Genomic DNA, 22625 nt, shown 5'->3' with positions numbered 1-22625 from the left:
ACGGATGACATCAATGAACAGTTTACTGTGCTTATATAGTTTATGTGAATTCAGTTTTTTTTCTAATGTTACAGGATATAAGATACAGCATTACGAGATTTTCTTTTCCAATTACCTCTTAGAAAAGATTCATGTAACAGCGAAAAACAAAATCGTTTCTTAAGAAAGATATTTGAACGAGACGGTGAACAACTAACATTGGATCTACGAGGGATATATTTTGTATGCGCAATAAATTGATCGCCTGATGACAACAGATAAATCATGCCAAGCCAAGAATTCCCCTCCAAATCAACGGTTCCATTGTTTAACTCGTAGACTGCCTCCCTTAGTCAATTATTTTCGAAGGGCTTCCGACAGAGCAGTCTAGTGCTTTGATTGAAAGAACGTAAGCATCTTCGTTCAACCGTCGTATTGTCTTTGATTGCGATGCTTCTTCCAGAAGATCCTATTTTAAATACTTCAATTGAACGAGCAAGTTTTTCGACGACAAGCAAAAACAATCGGCCAATTCAACTGGATATTGCAAAGGCTTCGGCGCGCTTATAGGATATCTGTGTCTATAACCATCTCCCTCTTGGCTCAATCGGTATGGATTTCTATCAAGATCTGACAATTCAAACCTCTCGAAACATAAACCTGCACAGAATAAATAATATGGTATAGATACCTTAACATAGTTCACATAGTGGAAATAGAAGAAAATGTTTCAAACAGGTTTCAAAATAAAATTCATATATATTGATCTATATGGCACCCTGTAATCCGCGCGTCTACTAGCGTGTATGGAACTATAATTACGGGTTGGGGAATGTTTCATTTCTGCAGACGATAATGACAGGGCAAGCGATGATGATGACAGGTCGATACGAAAACTCCACTAGTCGAATTCGAAACGGCGGCGAACCAGTTGTTTCTGATCTAGCGCTTCAATGGTTGGGCAGGTTAAAACACATCAACGCGAACCTTACTCGCGTGAACGAACTAGTCAGAGTTCTGGTGATATACCCAGCAGGATGCGCCTTTAACCTCATCACCATCGTCGTACTTATGAAATGTCGCCATTTTCGCTCGGTGCGCGTGACGGTTGTTTATCTAATCGCCTTAGCCGTTTCGGACATCATTGTCTGTCTATTCGAGCTCCGCCAGTACGCTAAGATAATCTCGCATAATTTGTTAGTACTAGCATTACGTTTTCATCGAGGTTGTTCATCGGCGTTTTCTTTTAATTTCTCACACAACCGTCATATGTGTCCGAATTCACTTTTCAATTACTTCTATTATTTCTATTACGTAATGAATTTTCGATTTCCGTCTTGCGTCTTTCTGAACCTGTTTTATGAACAGTCAATAACCGTTTCTAATTACGTCGTTGTAGCTATTGCAATCGAACGACTCGTTTCGGTTCGATTCCCATTTTTTCACATGCGACATTTCACGAATTTTAGACGTATGGGAGTAGTGAGCGTCGTCGTTCTGTTTGCATTAGTTATCAACATGCTCAGTTGGCTGCGAAATAGCCGTGTTACATACGTACGCTCAAAACCAGGACCTAGAGAAGGTTTTGATTACTGGACTTGCCATTATCCAACAAGGGTAGATATCAAAACGATAGCTACAGTTCTTGGAGTACAAGCGATTATACAGGACATTCTACCATCTTTCCTCATTGTATTTACATCAGTGCTTACTGCTGCAGTACGCGGGAAGTCGAAGAAAATTCGTAGTTCTAATGGAGAACTTTCGAAAACTGCTTCTGTGACTCTTCTCGTGGTGATTATTGTGTACACAGTTCTTGTATTCCCTTATTCTCTAGGAAACGCTTTTGAGAAGCTGGCTATCGCCATTAGGTCATTATTCATTCGAAATTACGGTGTCTTAAACTCATCACCGATGTTAAATCTAGTCGCGTTGGTGCCATCGACTTTAAGGATATTTTTCAAAGTTTTCCGTGATTCCGTATATTGCGTAAATCTATTCATATATCTAAAAACGATGAAAGCTTTTCGAGACGAGTTTTTGTTTGTATTCAAGTGCAAAAGGCCCGTAACGTAAATCGAAGTTTATAAGAGCCAGAATCACCTCGCCGGGTCGTTGAAATGCCTGCGCATTTTTAGATACTTTTAATAAAAACTGTCTAATAAAAACATAAATATAACATAGACTTTATTTCATATTATCGTAAGTACTACACTTAGATCATATTCACACAAAATAAATCAGTACAACTTTTCCATATTGGATTCAGCATTTGCCCAGAACTACAGTACGAAAGTACTATTTATACCAAGGATTGAAATGAAGAGAATAGATCAAAATTGTTATCTGATTTGCTGTTACTAAACATCTTTTTTTTCTAAAAACTTAACGTGCTCTCTACCCCGTGACATTATACAACTTCTAAAACATTCAAATCGGTTTTCCTTTGCAATCAGCGCCCACAATCGTTTGACAATACGGGTATCCGTTTCCTATATTCTGATCTGGTTTCAACCAATTCACCGTATTCTCATACCCGGTGTTTGACAGCGTAGGTGTTCTGAAATAAGAATTTGAAAAATCTCAGACATTTCATGACCGAAATCTTGGCTAGTGTTTTGTTGTTTTTTTCTTATATTCCGAGCTTATCATTACGTATTCTGGACGCGTGTCCCTTGTGAGTAATAACTGTCATACGCCTGTAACCAATCGTCCTTGATTGATGACGTCATGATATCCGGGCTTGTGTCGTACTTCATACAACTTTCGGCGTAATCGTCAACCTGAAGTGAACATTTTGAAAAAGACGAATTATCAATCGGTCCAAATATTGAAATATCATGATTTCTAGAAACATGTATTTGACGAGGTGAGGAGTGAGGATGGTTGGAATGATACCTGTGTATACTCGCAAAACTGACTTGTTGGCATGGATTCGGTTTGACTAGAGTGGCAACTATTGTATTCGTACAAGCCATTACTCCTGTGAAATGAAAGAAAGAGGAGAAGGGTCGCCTCAAAAGCTACGAACGAGCGTCTTCTATGAAGCGCGACTCTTGCATTTTCAAAAAGCAATAGAAAACATACGAAAAACTCGACAGCGCATCCATCTGACACGAAGACCGCGCCTCCTGGTGATCAACCGCGGGACGATATGATTGAGACGCTGAGGTTATAATGTTGGGTTGTTTCGGCGATGCAGCGTCGTCCAACGATTCATCTTCGGGAATGTTATTCACTAGATCTAAGAGAGAACACCATACACGATAAAAACTTACTAAGGCTGTCCATTCATGTCACAGAATTCAATAAAACATAGGTTGCCACTAAGCAAGCGGCCACCAGTCTATACATCAGCCAATCAAATGCGTAGTGAATCTGCCGGTGAAAAACGACTTATCTGATTATCTTAACACATAGATTGGTGGCCGCTTAGCGGCAACCTGTATTGGCGTGAACTTCGACGGGCGGAAATCCAACCCTGGCAAGCGAGGATGATATGGTCCAAAAGATGAACCCTAAATGGTCTATCAAATCGTTATCGTATTTGCACAAAATCTATACTAAAACATACACACGGCAAGTATCTTTCATTGGTACCATAAACTTGTTAACGCATAGCGCCATTGCCCTCGCCAACCCGTGACAAAGTTTGTCGCTAGTTTCTTACTAAAGATATATACCTTTTGACAACAAGTAACAAGTATTGGTGTTTGTGATTACAGACTGGCGTCTGGTGCACATATCTGTCCCATCAGGTGCGTACGCGTGGTTCCCTCCATGATGAGGTGTTGGGACTGGAAGCCCATCAAAGCCATCTGCAATGAATATCAAAAAATCGTTATGTATAAATGATAAATCGGTCACGGTATCTTGTAAAATACACAACCTCGACGACGACGCAAGTTCTGCGAAATATTCTGCACAGAGAATGCGAGAATAGTTTCGGCAGTAACTGCAAAACCATACAGACAAATTCCCCAAGAAGCTAAGTGTCTGATGTACAGTTGGTTACACTAGGATCGTATAGCGACGGAGATCTCCGTGGAGACAACCAGGACTGGGTGATACCAAAAAAAAATCAAGAATTTATCCCAGTCCGTGCTCGATTGTTACCTATTTCTTACCGATATTGTTACGATGGCTTTCGTCATTTTGATGGATATGACTATTGCTGTTGTTGTTATTGGTGTTGTTATGTTGGTGTTGATAGAGGTGGTTATTATGTTGCTGTTTGATGCTCGTTTCGCCGCGAACAGTTCTGTACAGTTCGTTGGCGTGTTCGTTCGTGTGCAGATTCTCGATGAGGTAAAGCACATAGTCGTCGAACATGAGGTGTATCAAATGGAACGATCCTGCAAATAAAGACCCGAGTCATTGAGTCATTAACGGCGTTATGTTTGGAGTCCGGTTTTAGGAATTTTGACCATTGAGAGATATTTGGTTACAGCCTCCATAAACTCCTAATAATATAAAAAACTAAATGACAACGTCAAAAAATTTAGATTTTTTGACGCCATAAAAACCGTTACAATAATATCTATATTATACATTGATACCTAGCATGCGTCATTTCAGTGATTCGATGTACACTACGTTATCGATATTGTCGTTCGAAAATAACTATCACGATTGTGAATTCTGACGTTTATTTTGTTATTAAATACATTTCATAATTCTTATCTTATTTTTAGAAGGTTTTTGATAATTTGAGAAATGTCTACGACGTCATCAATACATTGGGGCTAGGCAGGATGCCGGTCAATTCTATTCACTTATCAATGTATTCAAATCCAAAATTGCTTTATCGATCCTTAATATTGTATAGAATATATGACATTATTTATTGTAGACAATATCGAGAAATCTATGTGTTATTTTTCAGAGTCAATAAACTTCCAAGTTGGAGCGTAATATATTCGTTCGGATTTTTTGGAAGCATTTATCGTTTCCAAAACCAGGTCAATCGATCATCACTGAATAATATGACTTTATAATTACCGAAACTGGGAGCGCTATGCAGCGTCATATCTCTTATAACTCGTGTGCCGAAACACGACCACATCAACAGAAACTGTCTGGCTGATTTGCGTAAGCTTCCCGGTCTGGACATCGACGTCTGCGTGAAAAATAGGATTTACATTATAAGAAAAATGATCCCAAAAGAATAAGCGGACAGATTTACATGAAAAATACACGATTTCTCGCAACCATAAGAAGACAAGCCTCACAAAGCAAATAATTTAGCGATTGATGAGCACTTTCTGGATAATTCAATTCGTAAAGCGAAATATCAAATTATGTAAATTTCACCCGCGATCACAGTGGATCCCTTGTTCACCGGAGAACGCTAGCTTTACTAAATCGTTCCCTAGTGTCTTTACCTGCACGACGCAACGATCTACTAACGAATCGAGCCATTCGGTGTAACTTTCAAGCGGCGCTTGTTCTTCCAGTAGAAATTCAAATTCACGACATACTATAGTGACGAACGAAGAAAATAGGTTCACGTTATAACATTTCTATATCCGATGGATATACTATAGCAAACTGACATATCCAGCGGGTAGAAACGTCTGTTTGACATGAGGGGGCACTTTCAGTTATATTTCAAAAAGGGCAAACCATGGACTCTAAAACGTATCCTTTTAGAGTCCATATGCAAACAAATTATCAGGCTAGCAAACTGTCTATGTCAGTCGGATTGTTGTACTAAGCAACACAGTTTTCGACAACACTGTCCTTTTCTTGGTGCATATGAGATATCATCCTCCCCCGGCAGGGTTTCGAACCTGATGGCATCGAGATTGCCACGGCACGAAACCCTGCCATAATCGACCGTGTGCGCAGATACATGCGCAGTTCAGATGATGTGATTTTTAGCCAATCAGAAACCCCGTTTTATTTTATCCCGGGTTTTCCCATTTATAGTTCTTCCTTGAAATTTGCCTCAACGATTATACAACGAGCAATCTGATTGGTGCCGCCAGTTTTCGTTCGGAAAGCTGCGCATGTACCTGCGCACCCGGTCTACTGATGCAGGGGTTCGTGCCGTGGCTGAGTGTAGCGATGTCATCAGGTTCGAGTCCCTGCAGAGGGAGGATGATGAGATATGAGGCTTTGATTTGGTTTTTAAAAGGAGCGTGGCCACCTATAAGGATGTTTTCGATATCTAGGTAATGCGAGAGCACAGTATCGTATCATTATTATCATCAATTCGACTGCAGTATAGAATTTCGATCTCCAGTTAGAATCTAAAGGCGTAGATACAAATAGTACTTTTGAGATAAACTAGATCTATTTGAAGTACTAGCTTTCTCTACGGAGATATAGCATACGTAAAAGATCCCATAATAATTTCAACAAAAGTACACCTATTCGTTGCTCCAATACTGATTTATTCAAAATCTTTCCGTCTTTTGCTGAAATTATTGTAGGATTTTCTGCGTATTGCCGTCCCATCCGTTCTTCTGCCTTTATCTCACTGACAGTCCCTAGATACAATAGAAAGTCTTTCGATTCTCGGGCCTTTTCCATCAATGGCCCGACCCTGTGGAATCAGCTTCCTGGCGACCTCCGGTCTATAACATCTTTGGAGATGTTCAGGAGGCAACTTAAACATTTCCTCTTTAATGAGGCTTTTATGTGAAGCGCTCTGAGCGGTTTTTTTCATATATAAGACACTTATTATATTATTATATTATTATTATTGCACGGAATTTGCGTATTCATCACGTCTGCTGATCCTAAACCAGGCTGAACCTTTGTGTAAACCTTTAGATAGGATCCTTACATTTATAAACTATCTCGTACTCTTTTTCGTTGTAACTGTCCATGGTATATAGGGTTTGTTTGCATATGCTGCTGGTGTCAATGCGGTGCCAGTCGGCCAGCATCTGGTTGACGACATCTCCACAGTGGATCACTGAGCGCGAAGCGTGGCACAAATGATTCAACGATATTTGTCGTCGTAACAAATAGGAAAATCGCCTGGAAACTAGAACAATGAATAGGTCTACGTTAATAAGATGCTCGTATCAGCTAAATTTCTCGTATTTCTATCAATTTCATAGAAACTACGAAGCTCTTTTCTCGGAAACTGCACCGACGCAAATCTCCAAGAGTGTCTGCCGTGTGTCTCATGTTCGATGAAAAGCGACGCTAAACGCGCGTATGGTCTAGTTTTACTTACGATCCAATTTCATAGAGCGTAGATTCTCGGGTAATCCGTAGAGAGCCTGCTTGAGCCATTCGTCAAATTGCGTAGAGAATTTCCTGATGACTTGAGTTAAACTATAGAATACATCGTATCATATATTATCATTTAAAGCGAATCGTAAGTTATTCGGATATTACATTGAAGCTTTTTTATATCGTTAGTTTTATTCAATTATCTTCGAAATATACGCTATACCTCTCTGGAACTTGTTGCAGGACTGAAGGCACCAATACGTTCGCTAGTACTTTGTATAGAATGCTGTCACACACGCCGACTAGTGACACGATAGTCGCCGAGTCTAGTATCGGAACCAAATGCGGCGGCATGCCCTGCCAAAAGTGTAACAGAAAGCTCTGTACCTACAAAGAAGAGAACAGCAAGAGTCGATGTACTAATTTAGTAACAAAGATCGATTATAACGAAGACCGTTGGTTGAATATATCTGTCAGGGCCGGTTCCATGGCTTAGACTCAGAACCGGTCTAAGACCATGTTAGTTATATAGCCAATCTAACAACTTAGCATTGCCGATTTAATAGTCATATTTCTCAGTAATGGCTGAACTAAAATTCAAACCAATTCCATATTTGATATTTGTGAATACATCACATTTGAAAATGAATTTTACACAATATTCCATTTTGATGGCATATTCTCTTTAAGCCTCATTGGACTAGTCTCCACTATGGCAACACCCTCCCCCATATCTCAAAGCGTATATGTTTCTATTTCCTCAAATGGGCATACTTTCACTAGAACCGGATTTTGATTTTGAATCAACTATAATTATATAATACGATATTATATTTCGTGTCATCGGATTCGAAATTGAAAATTTGAATTTATCTCGTTTGTGTCGGGACTATACGCTTTGATTGTAGTTATCAGTCACGAAACATGATACGTACCTCTTCGAAATTAGCCCGGATCACCGTGTCCAGTATGCGCTGACAATGCGTTCGGTACATCATTAAAAACGTGCTGACCTAAAACGAAAATTGCACGGAACTTTCAACGCGTTGAAATGGATGATTAAAAAGGGTAATTACTTTATCTGGTTTTGTTAAACCCCCGAAAAAATTCTAGATGGAAAAGGTGAGACATAATATTTCTTCAATCTTGGTAAACACAAAGCCGTTATATCAAACTCAAATAATTGATGTGCCACGAGGGACGCGAACAGTGTTGATGAGGCCATTTCGGCAATTCTCATACAGTCGTTTCATCTTAAGCGCGTATGTAAAAGTGGGTGGCTCATCCTCTTCCACCCGGTCGTTTCATCCATATCTTCATAAAAAGATGGATGCATTTTCTACCTTATCCTGGGCCAACCCTAATGGCAAATGTGTTTCGTTGACGCTTGGAAACTCCGGTAACAAAGTGCCCAATTTTGACCGTGGGTTGTATGTGATCGTATGTCTATTGCAATTCTTGTGTCCTTCAGAACCCAAACAACTGAAAAAGTATAAGACAATAATCAGTAGACGATTCAAGTGTCGGTATCTAAATAGATGAATATGTTGACTCGGATATTCTGAAAAACCTTTGCGCTCCTTTTTTCGAATAGATCAATTCGAAATATTGTGAGCTTTCGCGAATGGCTATCCCGTAATAGTGATATCTGAAACGAGAGAATAAAATTCATAACTGAAGAGCATTTTTTACAGAGATATGGTGGAAAAGTCCGACGACACCTTTTACTGACTTCGATTGTCCACGTGTACCGAGACGTCGCGTTGTAATTTGTGGAAACTGCTGTCGAATTATCTAAAAAAAATGAAGACGTGGATGGAAAAAGAGCATCGTTGCATAATGATAATAATGGGTACATGAGTGTCACCAAAGGGGGATCGCGGGTGCGGTGACCCCCTTTTCAAATTCAAATTCCGCAATATTTTAGTTCCGAATTTAGTTTTTTCCCACTCCAGCAATTCACATTCCATAGATATATTGCCTGAAAGGTCCAGAGAACGCCCATATCAAGTTTTGAATTATACTAACTAAGACTAGGAACATTCGAGCAATTTCGAAGAATTCAGAAATGCTCGTTTGACTTGGGTGTTCGACTCGGACAGATACGGCGGGAAGTATGGCATATAGCTCGACTTGTATCAATTCTCATCCCCTTTAAATATTCTTAGTGACGCTCCTATTGACTGCAGCGTACTGGCGTTTGAAAGTTTTGTCTTTAATCCGTTCTAGAATCAAATTGGAGCCTGCTCTCGATCCAAGAATCGAGCTCATTTGAAGCGATTACCTACCTTACCGAAACTGGCAGCGTTAACTGGCTGGCTGGTATTTCGATTACAGAAGTCAAGGTAATGCATATACAAAGTGCTGCGAGGTATACAGACACCCTCAGCTACTTCGTAGTTCTCCTCTAACCTGTAAATAACGCATAGTCAAAAGAATGATCAAAATCATCTCGATTGGAACACTTTATATTTAGAACGTTGGAAATAGTTGCGAGTTAACCCACATTCCGACGGTTATAAGCAGACGAATTTTCATACATGAATACCTTTCTGATAATGTACTGAAAGATAGATTTTCATATTAGCTTTTTCGAATTCTAACATTGAATTCCATTTCCGAAAGCGACCTAGAGTTAAAAAGTGTATTCATCGTCAGTAAGATACGTAGGATACGTTTTTTTTAGATTCAATATATATATAAATAGATCAACTGCGAAGACTATTAACCTCGACCAATCACAGTTATACGATGGTAAATTAGATGAAATACGTGCATGCGCAATATTCGTACCGGAATCATCTGTTTAACCATGATCAACAATACGGCAGAAGTATCTCCATCATATATCAGCAACGTCATTCTAAATTCGTTGATTCACGCCAAAGGAACCGTTTACGCTCTTATGCTTTGCATGTATCCAGTCATATTTTGTCTAGGTGCGTTCGGAAATTCGGCTGCTTTCCTCATAATGAGCAGCAAACAATATCGCCAGTATTCCTACGCAAACTACATCATATTCTTGTCTATCAGTGACTTTGTCGTATGTCTTTTTATGTCAGGTATGCCTGTCGTACAATATGTCTTATTCGGCTTTGGTTTTACCATCAACTTAAAGAGTTTAAACGCATGTATTCTATACGAATTCACAAGCGTGGTTTGTGCGTATTCCAGCGCATGGATGGTTGTCGCCATTACGTTGGAGCGTTTAGCTGTTGTCCTATTCCCGATTTCATCGAGATTGATTTGTACCCCAAAATTCTCAAGGATGATAATAGCGGTGATTTTTTCGACGAATCTAACAATCACTTCGTGGGTTATCACCGTGATGCAGCATTCAGAAGAGTCGGACTGCGCTATGGAGACGGTCGCTCAGCAATATGCGTATGGTTTCAGCTTTGTGTATTCGTATGTTCTACCTCTGAGCTTCATCGTTATTTCGAATTTGATAATCATCATAAGATTGTTCAATGGTCCGAAGCTGGTGTCGTCTGATAATAAATCAAGTAAGGCCAGACGGACCACGATCATGTTGGTTACAGTTTCGATCGCGTTTACCATCACAACCGCTCCATCGACCATAGTCACCTACATTCCTATCCAAGACGAAGAACTACAGATTCTCTATTCGATTTTAAACATCACTTTATCCTGTAACTATGTTATCAATTTCTACATATATCTCCTGCTCGGATATGGAATCCGGAAATATTTCTTCTCGAAAATCTGCTGTTTTTGCCAGTTTCCTTAAGGGTGTGTTGTGACCTAGTCAAGAATGAATTGTTTAAAAAGTTTGTGAAAAAAACCTTGCTTCATTAGCATAAATCAGCATTTGTCATAGATAAACATAAAATGACGATCATATTTAGCAGCAAAACGACGATGATGTCGTGTCTCCGCATTTGTACGACCTCAAGAATACAATATTTTCAATTTTTGGAACTGGAAAAATCGAACACCAATTTTCGCCTTATCAAAAAGTCAATCGGTGGAGGGGTTCGAATGTCATCAATTTGTAGGCGCTACGATTTGCCCTAAACTAATCAGCACATATAGGATACCTTCAATTTTCACAGCCTTTCATTCATCGAACATGAAGAAAATATTCCCAAAAAAAATTCGGTGATCTACTGTGTCAAGAGCTTTTGACAAATCCAACAATATTACAATCGTCCTTTTTTCGTCAATATTGGCTGCTATTTCATCGACGTTGCAAGTTAATGCCATTGATATTAATTAAATGTTCCCTGAATCCAAATTGGTAATAATCATTAATTTCCAATGTATCACAAAACGCGACTAAACGTTTATGAACGAGTTTTTCTAGTATCTTGGAAAAACATAGTGTAATAGATAAGGGTCGATAATTGTAAAAAGAATCGCATTCACCTTTTTCATAAAGAGGGAAGACCCGAACAATTTTAAGTGCAACATGCGGACAACTCCAGATTGGAGGGTATTATTGAATTTATGAGTAAGTGGGATATCTAATCGCATAGATAATTCTTTAAACCATTTCCGTAGAAACTCAATCAATGCCAATACTTTATTTCCAGACAATGTGTTGACAATATCATAAATTTCTATCGAGTTTTTTGGAAAAAATTGAAGTTTTCATTATTATGATGATCTGAATAACAGCTGATATGCTTTTCAGACTCAGGGATCAAATTTGCTAAACGTTGTCCAATATCAACTTAAATACTTATGTTTTAGAGTAACTTTTATGCTAGAATTTCTTCATTCTTGGTGTCTTTAGACAACTAGGTTTTGGATATATTTATGGTAACCAGTTGTTATTTGTTTAACTTTCAAGGAAATAAATGCATTGGGGTAAGGTGTGATGTGATGATCTTTTGGGCCCAGTTCCACAGTTGTGAGCTAAGACTCTACCCGGAGTTAACTCACTAACTAATTTTAGCTTAGAGTTTAGGTCCTGAAATTTGGAAATGGCTTCAAACATAACCCATATACGTAGGCAAATTTCTATCATTCTAGTCATCAGTCATATTTCCAAAGCCATCAAAACAAGTACGCAACAACTTTGCACGAGTTTGCTTTCAAATCTCCAATTGACGTATCTGACCAGATACAGAGATAGTACAAAAGAGAACATTTCTTTCAGTTATGGAAGTATGGATTTTCGCATTAGTTTTCGGTTTGGAAGTAAAATTTATATTCACGCGCAAAGGAATCAGTTTATAAAAAATTCTCATCAAAGTCAGTGAGATGAAATAAATTGTCTTAGTAGTGCATAGTAACTGCGAAGACAATAAATGCCCGACCAATCACAGTTACAATGGCCAATTGAATTAGTAACGTGCACATGCGTTACTTGCACTGGACTCGTTTGTTTGATTAAATCATATTAGAATCATGAGTAACAATACGGCAGCAGTATCTCCAGCTTATATCAGTAACGTCGTTCTCAATTCATTGATTCACGCAAAAGGAACCGTTTACGCGCTTATGCTTTGCATGTACCCGGTCATATTTTGTCTAGGTGCGTTTGGAAATGCGGCTGCTTTCCTCATTATGAGCAGCAAACAATATCGCCAGTATTCCTACGCGAACTACGTCATATTCTTGTCTATTTGTGACTGTGTTGTTTGTCTTTTTATGTCAGGTATGCCTGTCGTGCAACGTGTCTTGTTCAGATTTGGTTTTGCCATAAATTTTCAGAGTTCAACAACGTGTATTCTATACGAATTCACAAGCGTTGTTTGCGCGTATTCCAGTGCATGGATGGTCGTCGCCATTACGTTGGAGCGTTTAGCCGTTGTCCTATTTCCGATTTCGTCGAGATTGATTTGTACCCCGAAATTCTCTAGGATGATAATAGCGATAATCTTTTCGACGAATCTAGCCATAACTACGTGGATAATCACCCTGATGCAGCATTCAGAACAGTTGGACTGCGTTATGGAGACGATCGCTCAGCAAATTGCGTACACGTATAGCTTTGTATATTCGTATGTTCTACCTCTGAGCTTCATCGTTCTTTCGAATTTGATAATCATCATAAGATTGTTCAATGGTCCGAGGCTTGTGTCGTCTGATAATAAATCAAGTAAAGCCAGACGAACCACGGTCATGTTGGTTACAGTTTCGATCGCGTTTACCATCACAACCGCTCCATCGACCATAGTCACCTACATTCCTATCCAAGATGAAGAACTACAGATTCTCTATTCGATTTTGAACATCATTTTGTCATGTAACTATATTATCAATTTCTACATATATCTCCTACTCGGATATGGAATTAGGAAATACTTTTTTACGAAAATCTGCTGTTGTACCGCTTTCCTTAAGGGGGTGTTGTGACCTGGTCATGAATTTATTCTTTGAGAAAGTGCGGCCTACATCGGCATAACTCAGCGTTGGTCACTTAATAGATAAACATCTCTATTTTTTAATGACGGTCAATCCAAGATATGGAAAAGGAAATGATGATCAAACTTAGTAACAAAACATCGTTAACGGGTTCCCCAATCATACGACCTCGAGAATATAATTTCTTTAATTTTTGGGATTGGAACCTTGGAAAAATCTAATCTAAATTTCAGCTTATGAAAATGTCCATGCAATACAATTTTTCTGATATGAATCTAAACAGACGCCATATCGCATGCCCTATAATTTTACGGGTGCGGCACTTCTCAAACTTAGTAATGGTATTCACCGGTGCTCTTGGTATAGGAAATGCCGTGATCCCGATACTACTTGATTTATCCGCTGCATTTGACACGATTGACCACAATATACTATTACTTGAAACCAACTATATTATGATACATGTGGAGTTCTTTTCAAAACAAATATCTTTCAAATTTTCTGTTATCTATTTAAATGGCTACATAAACGTCCCAGACCCGATAAACATTATTAAATTATGGTATTGAAGAGCAAATTTCTCTCAGTTATGAAAGCATGGATTTTCACATCAGTTTTCGGTTTAGTAGTGAATTCAATTTCACGGGCAAGCAAATCGGATGTTAAAAAAAATCGTCGAACTCAGTGAGGAAAACTTTTAGTCTTCTGAGTAATATCGATAAAACTTTGAGGACAAACATTCCCGACCAATCACCGTCACGACAATCAATTAGTAAAGTTACAAGCATATGTATTACTCGCACCGAAATCGTTGTGTTACGAATAGAGAAAACGTTCAGTTACGGAGGTATAGATTTTTACATTAGGCATATTTTTCGGTTTAGTAGTAAAATTCATTCCACGCGCAAACGGAATCAATGTATTAAGAAAATCGGGTGAAACAACTTTTCTTAGTAATATATCGCTCATTAATTAATTCCTGGCCAATCGCAGTTACGACTGCCAATTGAATTAGTAACGTGCACATGCGTTAGTGGCATCGGAATCTTTTTTTTACCATGGACAATGACACAGCGGCAGTATCTCTAGTATACGCAAGTAACATCGTTCTCAATTCATTGATTCACGCAAAAGGAACCGTTTACGCGCTTATGCTTTGCGTGTACCCGGTCATATTTTGTCTAGGTGCGTTCGGAAATTCGGCTGCTTTCCTCATAATGGGCAGCATACAATTTCACCAGTATTCCTACGCGAACTACGTAAGATTTTTGTCTATTTGTGACTGTCTTGTTTGTCTTGTTATGTCAGGCATGCCTGTCGTACAATATGTCTTATTTAGATTTGGTTTTACTATCAATTTTCAGAGTTCAACAACGTGTATTCTATACGAATTTACAAGCGTTGTTTGCGCATATACGAGCGCATGGGTGATCGTCGCCATAACGTTGGAGCGTTTGGCCGTTGTCCTATTCCCGATTTCGTCGAGATTGATTTGTACCCCGACATTCTCCAGGACAATGATAGCGGTGATTTTTTTGACGAATTTAGCCATAAGTTCGTGGATAATCACCCTGATGCAGCATTCAGAACAGTTGGACTGCGTTATGGAGACGGTCGCTCAGCAAATTGCGTACACGTATAGCTTTGTATATTCGTATGTTCTACCTCTGAGCTTCATCGTTATTTCGAATTTTATAATCATCATAAGATTGTTCAATGGTCCGAAGCTGGTGTCGTCTGACAATAAATCAAGTAAGACCAGACGGACCACGATCATGTTGGTTACAGTTTCGATCGCGTTTACCATCACAACCGCTCCATCGACCATAGTCACCTACATTCCTATCCAAGACGAAGAACTACAGATTCTCTATTCGATTTTAAACATCATTTTATCCTGCAACTACATTATCAATTTCTACATATATCTCCTACTCGGATATGGAATTAGAAAATACTTTTTTGCAAAAATTTGCTTTTCCGGACGCTTTTCTTGAAGTATATCGTGTCCTGAGCAATGATGAATGTATTCTTTTAACCAAATTTTGAAAATATATCCCTACATTAACGTAAACCATTCAATAGATGAATATCCATATCTGTAAATTGCGGCCAATTCCATATTTTGAAAGGAGATTTCGATAAGATATAGCGTCAAAAGGACCATAGTCTTCTATTGACCATAATCACGTACATTCGTAAGACCAAGACGAAGAACTCCAGATGGGCTACTCTTTAGACGAGGATGGGCTACTCTTTAGATACACAATATCAGTGTATGATAATAACGAGAGAAATATTATTGAAAATATGGATAAATGTGTTAATTTGAATAACGGATTTTCTTCTCACAATATTTCGATCTCTAAATTTCTCGCTTGACTTGTACCCCCATTATTCTAATCCCGTTAGCTTGTTTTCGTCCGTTTGACACTTCCACTAACTCACTCTCTCCCTCACTCATTCCTTGATTATCCCTCTGATGTTCTTGCCTTTTGTTTTTGTCTGATTACCCCTTAGTTTGTCTGCCTTTGAACCCTCTGGGCTCTGTTTTTTTATTACTTTAATATCGCACTACATCCCCTATAGTTTGTCGTTTGCCTTCTTTGGTTTCTTCCTTAGTGTTCCGGTTTTTGTTATTTAATTACTTAAATCTTAATCCTTTAATCTTTATCATTTGTCACATTCTTGTATAAATATCCTGTTATTTCATTTTGTTCTCAGTACGCCTGATGATGGCTAACAGGTGTTAGCCGAAACGTCGCTCCTCAAATATAATCATTCTGTTATAGAATTTTCAATCTTGGCTTCGTTATTGTGGGATTTCTCTTGTCATGGGCTACTCTATTCGATTTTATACACCATTTCATCTTGTAACTATGTTATCAATTTCTACATATATCTGAGCCTGTTAGGATATGGAATTAGAAAATACTTTTTATCAAAAATTTGCTGTTTCTGACGGGTTCCTATCGTATCCTGTGCAAGAATGAATTGTTTTAAACAGATTTCGGAATTGATATATCCTTACATTAACATAGATTAGCAAAAATATTCCATAGATGGATAACCATATCAGTAAATTACGGTCAATTCCGAAGTACTAATTTTGTATTCTCTTTAATTGATGATGAAATACTGGTAGATATTATCATTATTATAGTAAATCGGCAGATATACTAGGATACGTTATTTCAGTGTCTACAGCCTATCATATACGGTTGTTGATTGGGAAAATAACTAAAGGATTAACTTACCACTTGAGCGTTAAAGGCGTGGAGTGAGGTTTTCTTCCAGTTATATGATGGTTTTCTTTGTGATCCTCTACGAAAAAGAAAATTGCGTTAAGCCAATTGGTTGTGTCGCCATTTGTTAAATCGCGTCCGAATCTGTACATTACTCTTTTTAACGTTTTTTTTTCGCGGAATATTCACAATGCTGGGCTAATCCTAAACCCATCGCACCAAGGAATCAAACTCAGACTTAAGTAATAAAAATATTAATCATGAAGTTATGCTTATCTAATTTATGTTTTTCTCCGGAATCATCTGATGTCATTATTCAGGATCCAGTTCCATGTTGTGAGTTAAGATTTGATTCGAAGTAGAACATTGAAATTCGGCTTATTTCAACTCAGAGTGAACTTTGACTCACAACCGTGGAACTGAGTCCGGATTCTTTGGTCGCAGTCAATGATCTTTCGCTGAAGAAAATATTTTAACGCTGACATTAACCCATTAATGTGGCGATTCTTCGGTGATTTGCTTGGCAGCATGGGGTTAGCTGAAGCATATTACGTTTGCGCAATACAGGATTGTATTGATGTTTATCTATTTTGTCAAAGTTTATGTTCTTTTATGACAAAAATAAGTATTAACGAAGCGTAGGGTCACGGAAATGTACAGAAAATATGTTTTAGCTGATAGAAATAATGAAGCTATGAAAACATAAAACTCCACATAAACACATACCCGGACAATCATCTACCTCATCGATCACCTCATAATCAATTTCACCCATACACGTGTCCATAGCCATTGAGTCGTCTACCCAAGAAACTATTAAAAAGCAGACAGAAAAAAATTGAGACACGTAAAAGTGAGCAGATGTTATCTGTAATAACATACTTGAACAACCTGCGGAAAAGGACAATTTGTAAGTACATCGAATATATTTTGAAAAAAGCCCAGTAACGTAGTCGAGTCAAAAATTGTCGTAGATCTGAAGATTTCGAAATCATTCAACACCTTTGAAGTACTGTAATACATCTAAGAAACCGCTAAGTCATTGTCCGCATAAGTTATGTATTAATCTGATCATAACTACAAATTCGTAGCTCGTTTCGGTGGCATTTTTTTCTAGTCTGCCATGTATAATTCACTAGAATTTAATCAAATATACGTTGTTTATCTATATAGGCCTAAACAAGAGAGACTGTTAACGGTAGAAACCACATTATAGCCATAAATTTCATCTGACTACTAGCTTTTTGATTGACAACTGCTCATTGTGCGACATATTGACAAACCTTATATATTTCTGGCGTCACAACCGATTTAAATTTCCAATTCGTTTTCGCAACACGGAGTATAGTTAGTTATCCGATATTTGTTCCGATTCGACTTAATCTTCTTTCAAAGGATACTCACTTCATAGAATGTATTTTGAGAATGTACGTTTTGAAGAACGCGGGACGACCCGACGAGCGAATGTGTGAGACTTCCTACACCTCGGAGACGAGTAGGCCTTAATATTCCGAGTTCTAAGTCATTCGGAATTATAAACTTGTCAGAATACATTTATTAATCGTTTAAATGTTGTTTTCATAAAATTTTATTGCACTAACCGCCACTCGTACGTAATTGAGCGCATAATGGATCGGGCGAAAAAAAAGATCGGCCCGACACGTCTGCGGAGAACACCCCATTCAGTTGACACTGACGCATTTGTTTTCTATTGTGTCGAACGTTTTTGACGACAAGATAAAACCGACCGAAACGGAGTTTAAATTTTGGAGGTCAGTCTCCCGTTTTTGAAATATTGCCAGACTGTGGTGTATATTTTCTGGGTAAATCGTTAGTCAGCGTGCGAAATTTATAGACTATGTAATATATAGTCTGTTTTAAAACTTTTTATCCGATCTATTCATCACACATTTTTTTCGCGGGTAGATCGGTATGTTCAAAGACGATTCAATCCAAATATGGAGCTCCTAAGCAGAATAATGGATTATCAAAATTTGTGGTAATTTATTATTTTGGAATGCGATTATCAGGAATCTAAACTCGGTGTAAATTGTACTTTAAGTCGTCTTGAATATTCATAAACGGTAAAAAAAGAAAATACGCATTTGTACATGTCGATTGATCCCTAAATAAGACAACAGTTACCTCACCTGCACTTTCCATTTGATCTCCTGTGAATTCCACCCGAATTCATGAACTACTGTTCGACCTATATTTGGCCGAGTGGTTTAAAGGTCTCCGGTCACTGATCACGTCAATTGAGAGTGCGCGTTTATGAATCCCTTCAAGAAATACATCTGTATATATACCCCAATCAATTCATAACAAAAGTTCAAAATAACGCTTTATATCTTTCCCAGTTTTACGCGAAACTTTTCATACTTTTTTTTCTGAAATTGATTATTAGTTTTTTGCTCTTACACGTAGTTATCAAGATTCTAAAAAAGGCGATCTATTTATGTATACCAAAACACCTACTACCTGCTATTCTATCAATTCGCCTTTAAACACCATATTCATTTTTATGGTCCTACCTTGTTATTTCAAAATGACTGCAGTTTTTTCATTGTTCGCTTGCTATTTGTCTGATAACGTCCTTATTGTCCCGATGAGTGAATCGTAATAGCAGCTTTCATTAGAAACTGATTGGCATTTTTATTATACTGGAGGTGTCTTACGGCCGCAGAGGGCGTCTAACTCATTTTCGGATTGAGTTTCGTCTCGGGAGATAATTCACCAATCACCGCGTGTCAAATATGCGTGGTCGTACTGCATCCAATCCAATTCAATTTTATTGATAAAAGAATGAATCAAGGTTGATATAGATAACCGGGGCGGACCCAGGGCTAATTTTGAAGAACTCGTCACATTCCGGGAGGGTACCTTGATGGCCAAAAAGGCAATGGCAATATTAGGCAACATCCGCACTGAGGGGATAATCAAACCATCCATTTGTTCTGTGGAGGCAACTCTTGTCACTTATATATAACAGGACCTCGAACCTACACCCTCAGCAGTTCTATGGTAACGGACCCTCACTACTTGTCACACCCCAAATGGCACCTTGATATCCAAAAAGGCAATATTAGGTGTAGTCTCACTCTGAGGGGCTAACTTTAAAAAACTCATCGCATCTCAAAAGGCGCTCTGATGTCCAAAAAACAATATCAAGCGTATACTCGCGCTAAGAAATGCACCAACTTTTTGTTTGTTGATAAAATGAAAAAGGACACTCAAAACATTTGATGGACTTTAACAATTCTCACAAGTCCCCCTAGATCTTGCCCTGAATGATAATGAAATGTTCTAATTGGCTTTCATGTGAACAGAGTTAAATAAAGAGAGTTTAATCAAAAGCTTTGACGAAAGAATGGGTCTTGAAATTAGATTTAAAAAACATCAATGACGCGGACTAGATTTAATTGGACTAGGTTAAGTATTCCAGACTGGGGCGGAGTACCGGAAGGTTCTGTGCTGAGATTAGTCTAACACGGGGTGACTTGAGAGGTTCATCGTTAGATCTTACAACTCTAGTGGATAACAATTTCATTTGGTTCCACAAAATTTTGCTATGACTTAGCCTAGAAAAGTCCTAAAGAGTTTGAGAAAGAAAATGAAGTAAACAGTTGATAGATTACAGATGTTTGAGTATAGTAGAAGTGTACTTTATTTCTCGGACGAGTGGGACGGTTGTTATTCAACTAAACCTTCGTTTCTAAAAACAACTGGAATTGCATATTGAACTAAATATGGCATAGACGAGTTATTCGAAAAATCCGTTTTGAGTCGGTGGTTGAATATCTACCGTTAAAGAATCGATATGAAACCTATACGTTAACTCCACATACTAGATCACACTCTAAGATACTAAATCACATACAAAATCACACTCCACATACTTAATCAAACTCCATATATACACTTTATATATGTTATGCTCATTTCTTTTGAAAAGCATTTTGCTTTTTGCGTGTGCGTAATGAAATACATTCAGCAGCAATCCTTTCGCGGCAACACGAAAGTATTGCGGCGCTAAGATATATCATCACACCTTAACAGAAAATTAGAATTTAAGTTTCCACCCCTTCGTTGTGTTCCTAAGAAAACAAATCATAACGAACATTAGGATAATCGTTTTATGAGTCGTGAATTCAAGTAAGTCGTGTTATTGAGTTAAGCACTGTGTTCACGATAGATAAAAGAAACTTTTTTGAAAATACATATCATAATATAGATAAGAGAACCATTGGTGAAACACAATGTCCGTTTTGTAATGATATATAGAGAATCCCACGCTGATAAAACGAAATATGAAGTCCTTCCTTAAAGATAATCGATAATTGATCCGACGTTTCGGCTATAACCTAATAGTCATCTTCAGGAATGAAACGTCGAATCAATGAATTATCTTTCGATTATCGTTCATCTTTTTTTAATGTGGGATTCTCTATATATGGATAAGAAAACTCTCTGACGGTGCGGTCTGATTCTTGAGGAAATAATGTATTAACCTCTGCCGTGTGATATTGCTAATCACCGAAATACGTGATATTAGTGTCTTTTCTTGTGCTGTGTGTCTCGCACAGTGCGGCGGTGGAACGATTATCGCTGATCGTCTGTAGTAAACGTTTACCTCAAACACATAATCGAAGTTTCTTTTCCAATTAGCGATACATAGACGCGTATGATCTAATGACTTAGATATATACAATTTCACAAAATGACGAACGCGTAATTTTGCAGCATTTCCGACCGTCGATTCGGGGTAACCATGACATAAATGATAAACATCGTTATATATGAAAAAATTGTTCTCGATCTATCTACATATGTATTTGAACCTCGGAAAAAGACGGAGTCCACCCACACGATGTTATATCACAATACAGCAATCTTCATCGACAAAGGTTTCCAGGTGCCCCATTCGTTACATCGAATTATTTCTCCCTTAATCGAAATTTTTCAATCATATTACACCTACGTTTAAATCTAACGAGAAGCCATTGCGACGATATCGCGATAACGATTTCTCCCATTTAGGAAAAATTTCCCAGCCCAAAATACATTAACGCGTTGCACCGAAAGTGAAAAGATATATATGTCTATATATAAGTGCATACGTGCAAATTACGTCATCTTGGAGTAAACTTAACTATAGTATGCATAGAAATACAACATGCATATTCCGAAATCTTTCAGCAAATGAAAATTTGAATAGGGCCCCGGCAGTTGCTAGTTAGATTCGACGATTGAGTGAAGTAATACTTAAACTTGATCCAGATTCGAGCGTATACATTGAATGATACTTGCATAGCCAAATCCATCATGTAAATAGGCGAGTTTTACTTCGAAAGGCCCTGGAAATTATTCATTAAATGGCCGGTTTCAATATAGTTGAACCATTTAGACTTATTTAACTACATGATTGATATAGTTTAACTTACCGTAGCTTTCATCTATAGTTCTCTTGATTTGTTGAAAGCTTCAGTAAGTCATTCTATATCATCCAGGGAAAAATAGGTCTAAATGGTTCAACTGATATATGAAGAAACCTGGATAGATGAATCTACCCAATTATATGGTATCAATATGACGTACCGGTATAAGCTTATCGAAATCATAAGTTGCTTCGACCCGTCAAACGGAAACCACCGCCATATCGAGTTCGAGGAACCAGGGGAGATTTTGCACCGACATCGCAAAGTAATGAAAGTTCACGTACACGAAATACGCGATAGTTGGTAAATTAGCGCACGTATCCGCGTGCCCATTACACAGCAGCTCGTCTTTACCTTAATGGCTGCCGAGCACCTATTATTAACATACCTAGAATTCCTCGAATATCTGACGACGTATCAATTATATCGACATCGG

The 22625-nt window shown here is 38.1% G+C and overlaps 1 protein-coding gene across 1 annotated transcript; it reads right to left on the bottom strand.

Annotated features, from left to right (window-relative positions):
- Positions 1 to 2388: 2388 nt before the first annotated feature.
- Positions 2389 to 17544, bottom strand: LOC141907714 (transcription factor RFX4-like). The gene is made up of 17 exons (XM_074797452.1): positions 17478 to 17544; positions 16764 to 16830; positions 9459 to 9582; positions 8903 to 8964; positions 8741 to 8818; positions 8514 to 8652; positions 8106 to 8183; positions 7394 to 7557; positions 7172 to 7272; positions 6773 to 6976; positions 5364 to 5458; positions 4981 to 5098; positions 4107 to 4334; positions 3067 to 3223; positions 2878 to 2962; positions 2635 to 2762; positions 2389 to 2539 (listed from the first exon to the last, which is right to left on the bottom strand). The coding sequence occupies exons 1-17, from the start codon at positions 17542 to 17544 to the stop codon at positions 2410 to 2412; spliced, it is 2025 nt and encodes a 674-aa protein (XP_074653553.1). The 3' UTR covers positions 2389 to 2409.
- Positions 17545 to 22625: the final 5081 nt, after the last annotated feature.

The sequence above is a fragment of the Tubulanus polymorphus genome, chromosome 6 (assembly GCF_964204645.1).
Source record: "Tubulanus polymorphus chromosome 6, tnTubPoly1.2, whole genome shotgun sequence".
In the NCBI taxonomy this organism is placed as follows: domain Eukaryota; kingdom Metazoa; phylum Nemertea; class Palaeonemertea; order Tubulaniformes; family Tubulanidae; genus Tubulanus; species Tubulanus polymorphus.
The sequence above is the reverse complement of the archived record's forward strand: the minus strand, read 5'-3'. Positions and strand labels throughout refer to the sequence as shown.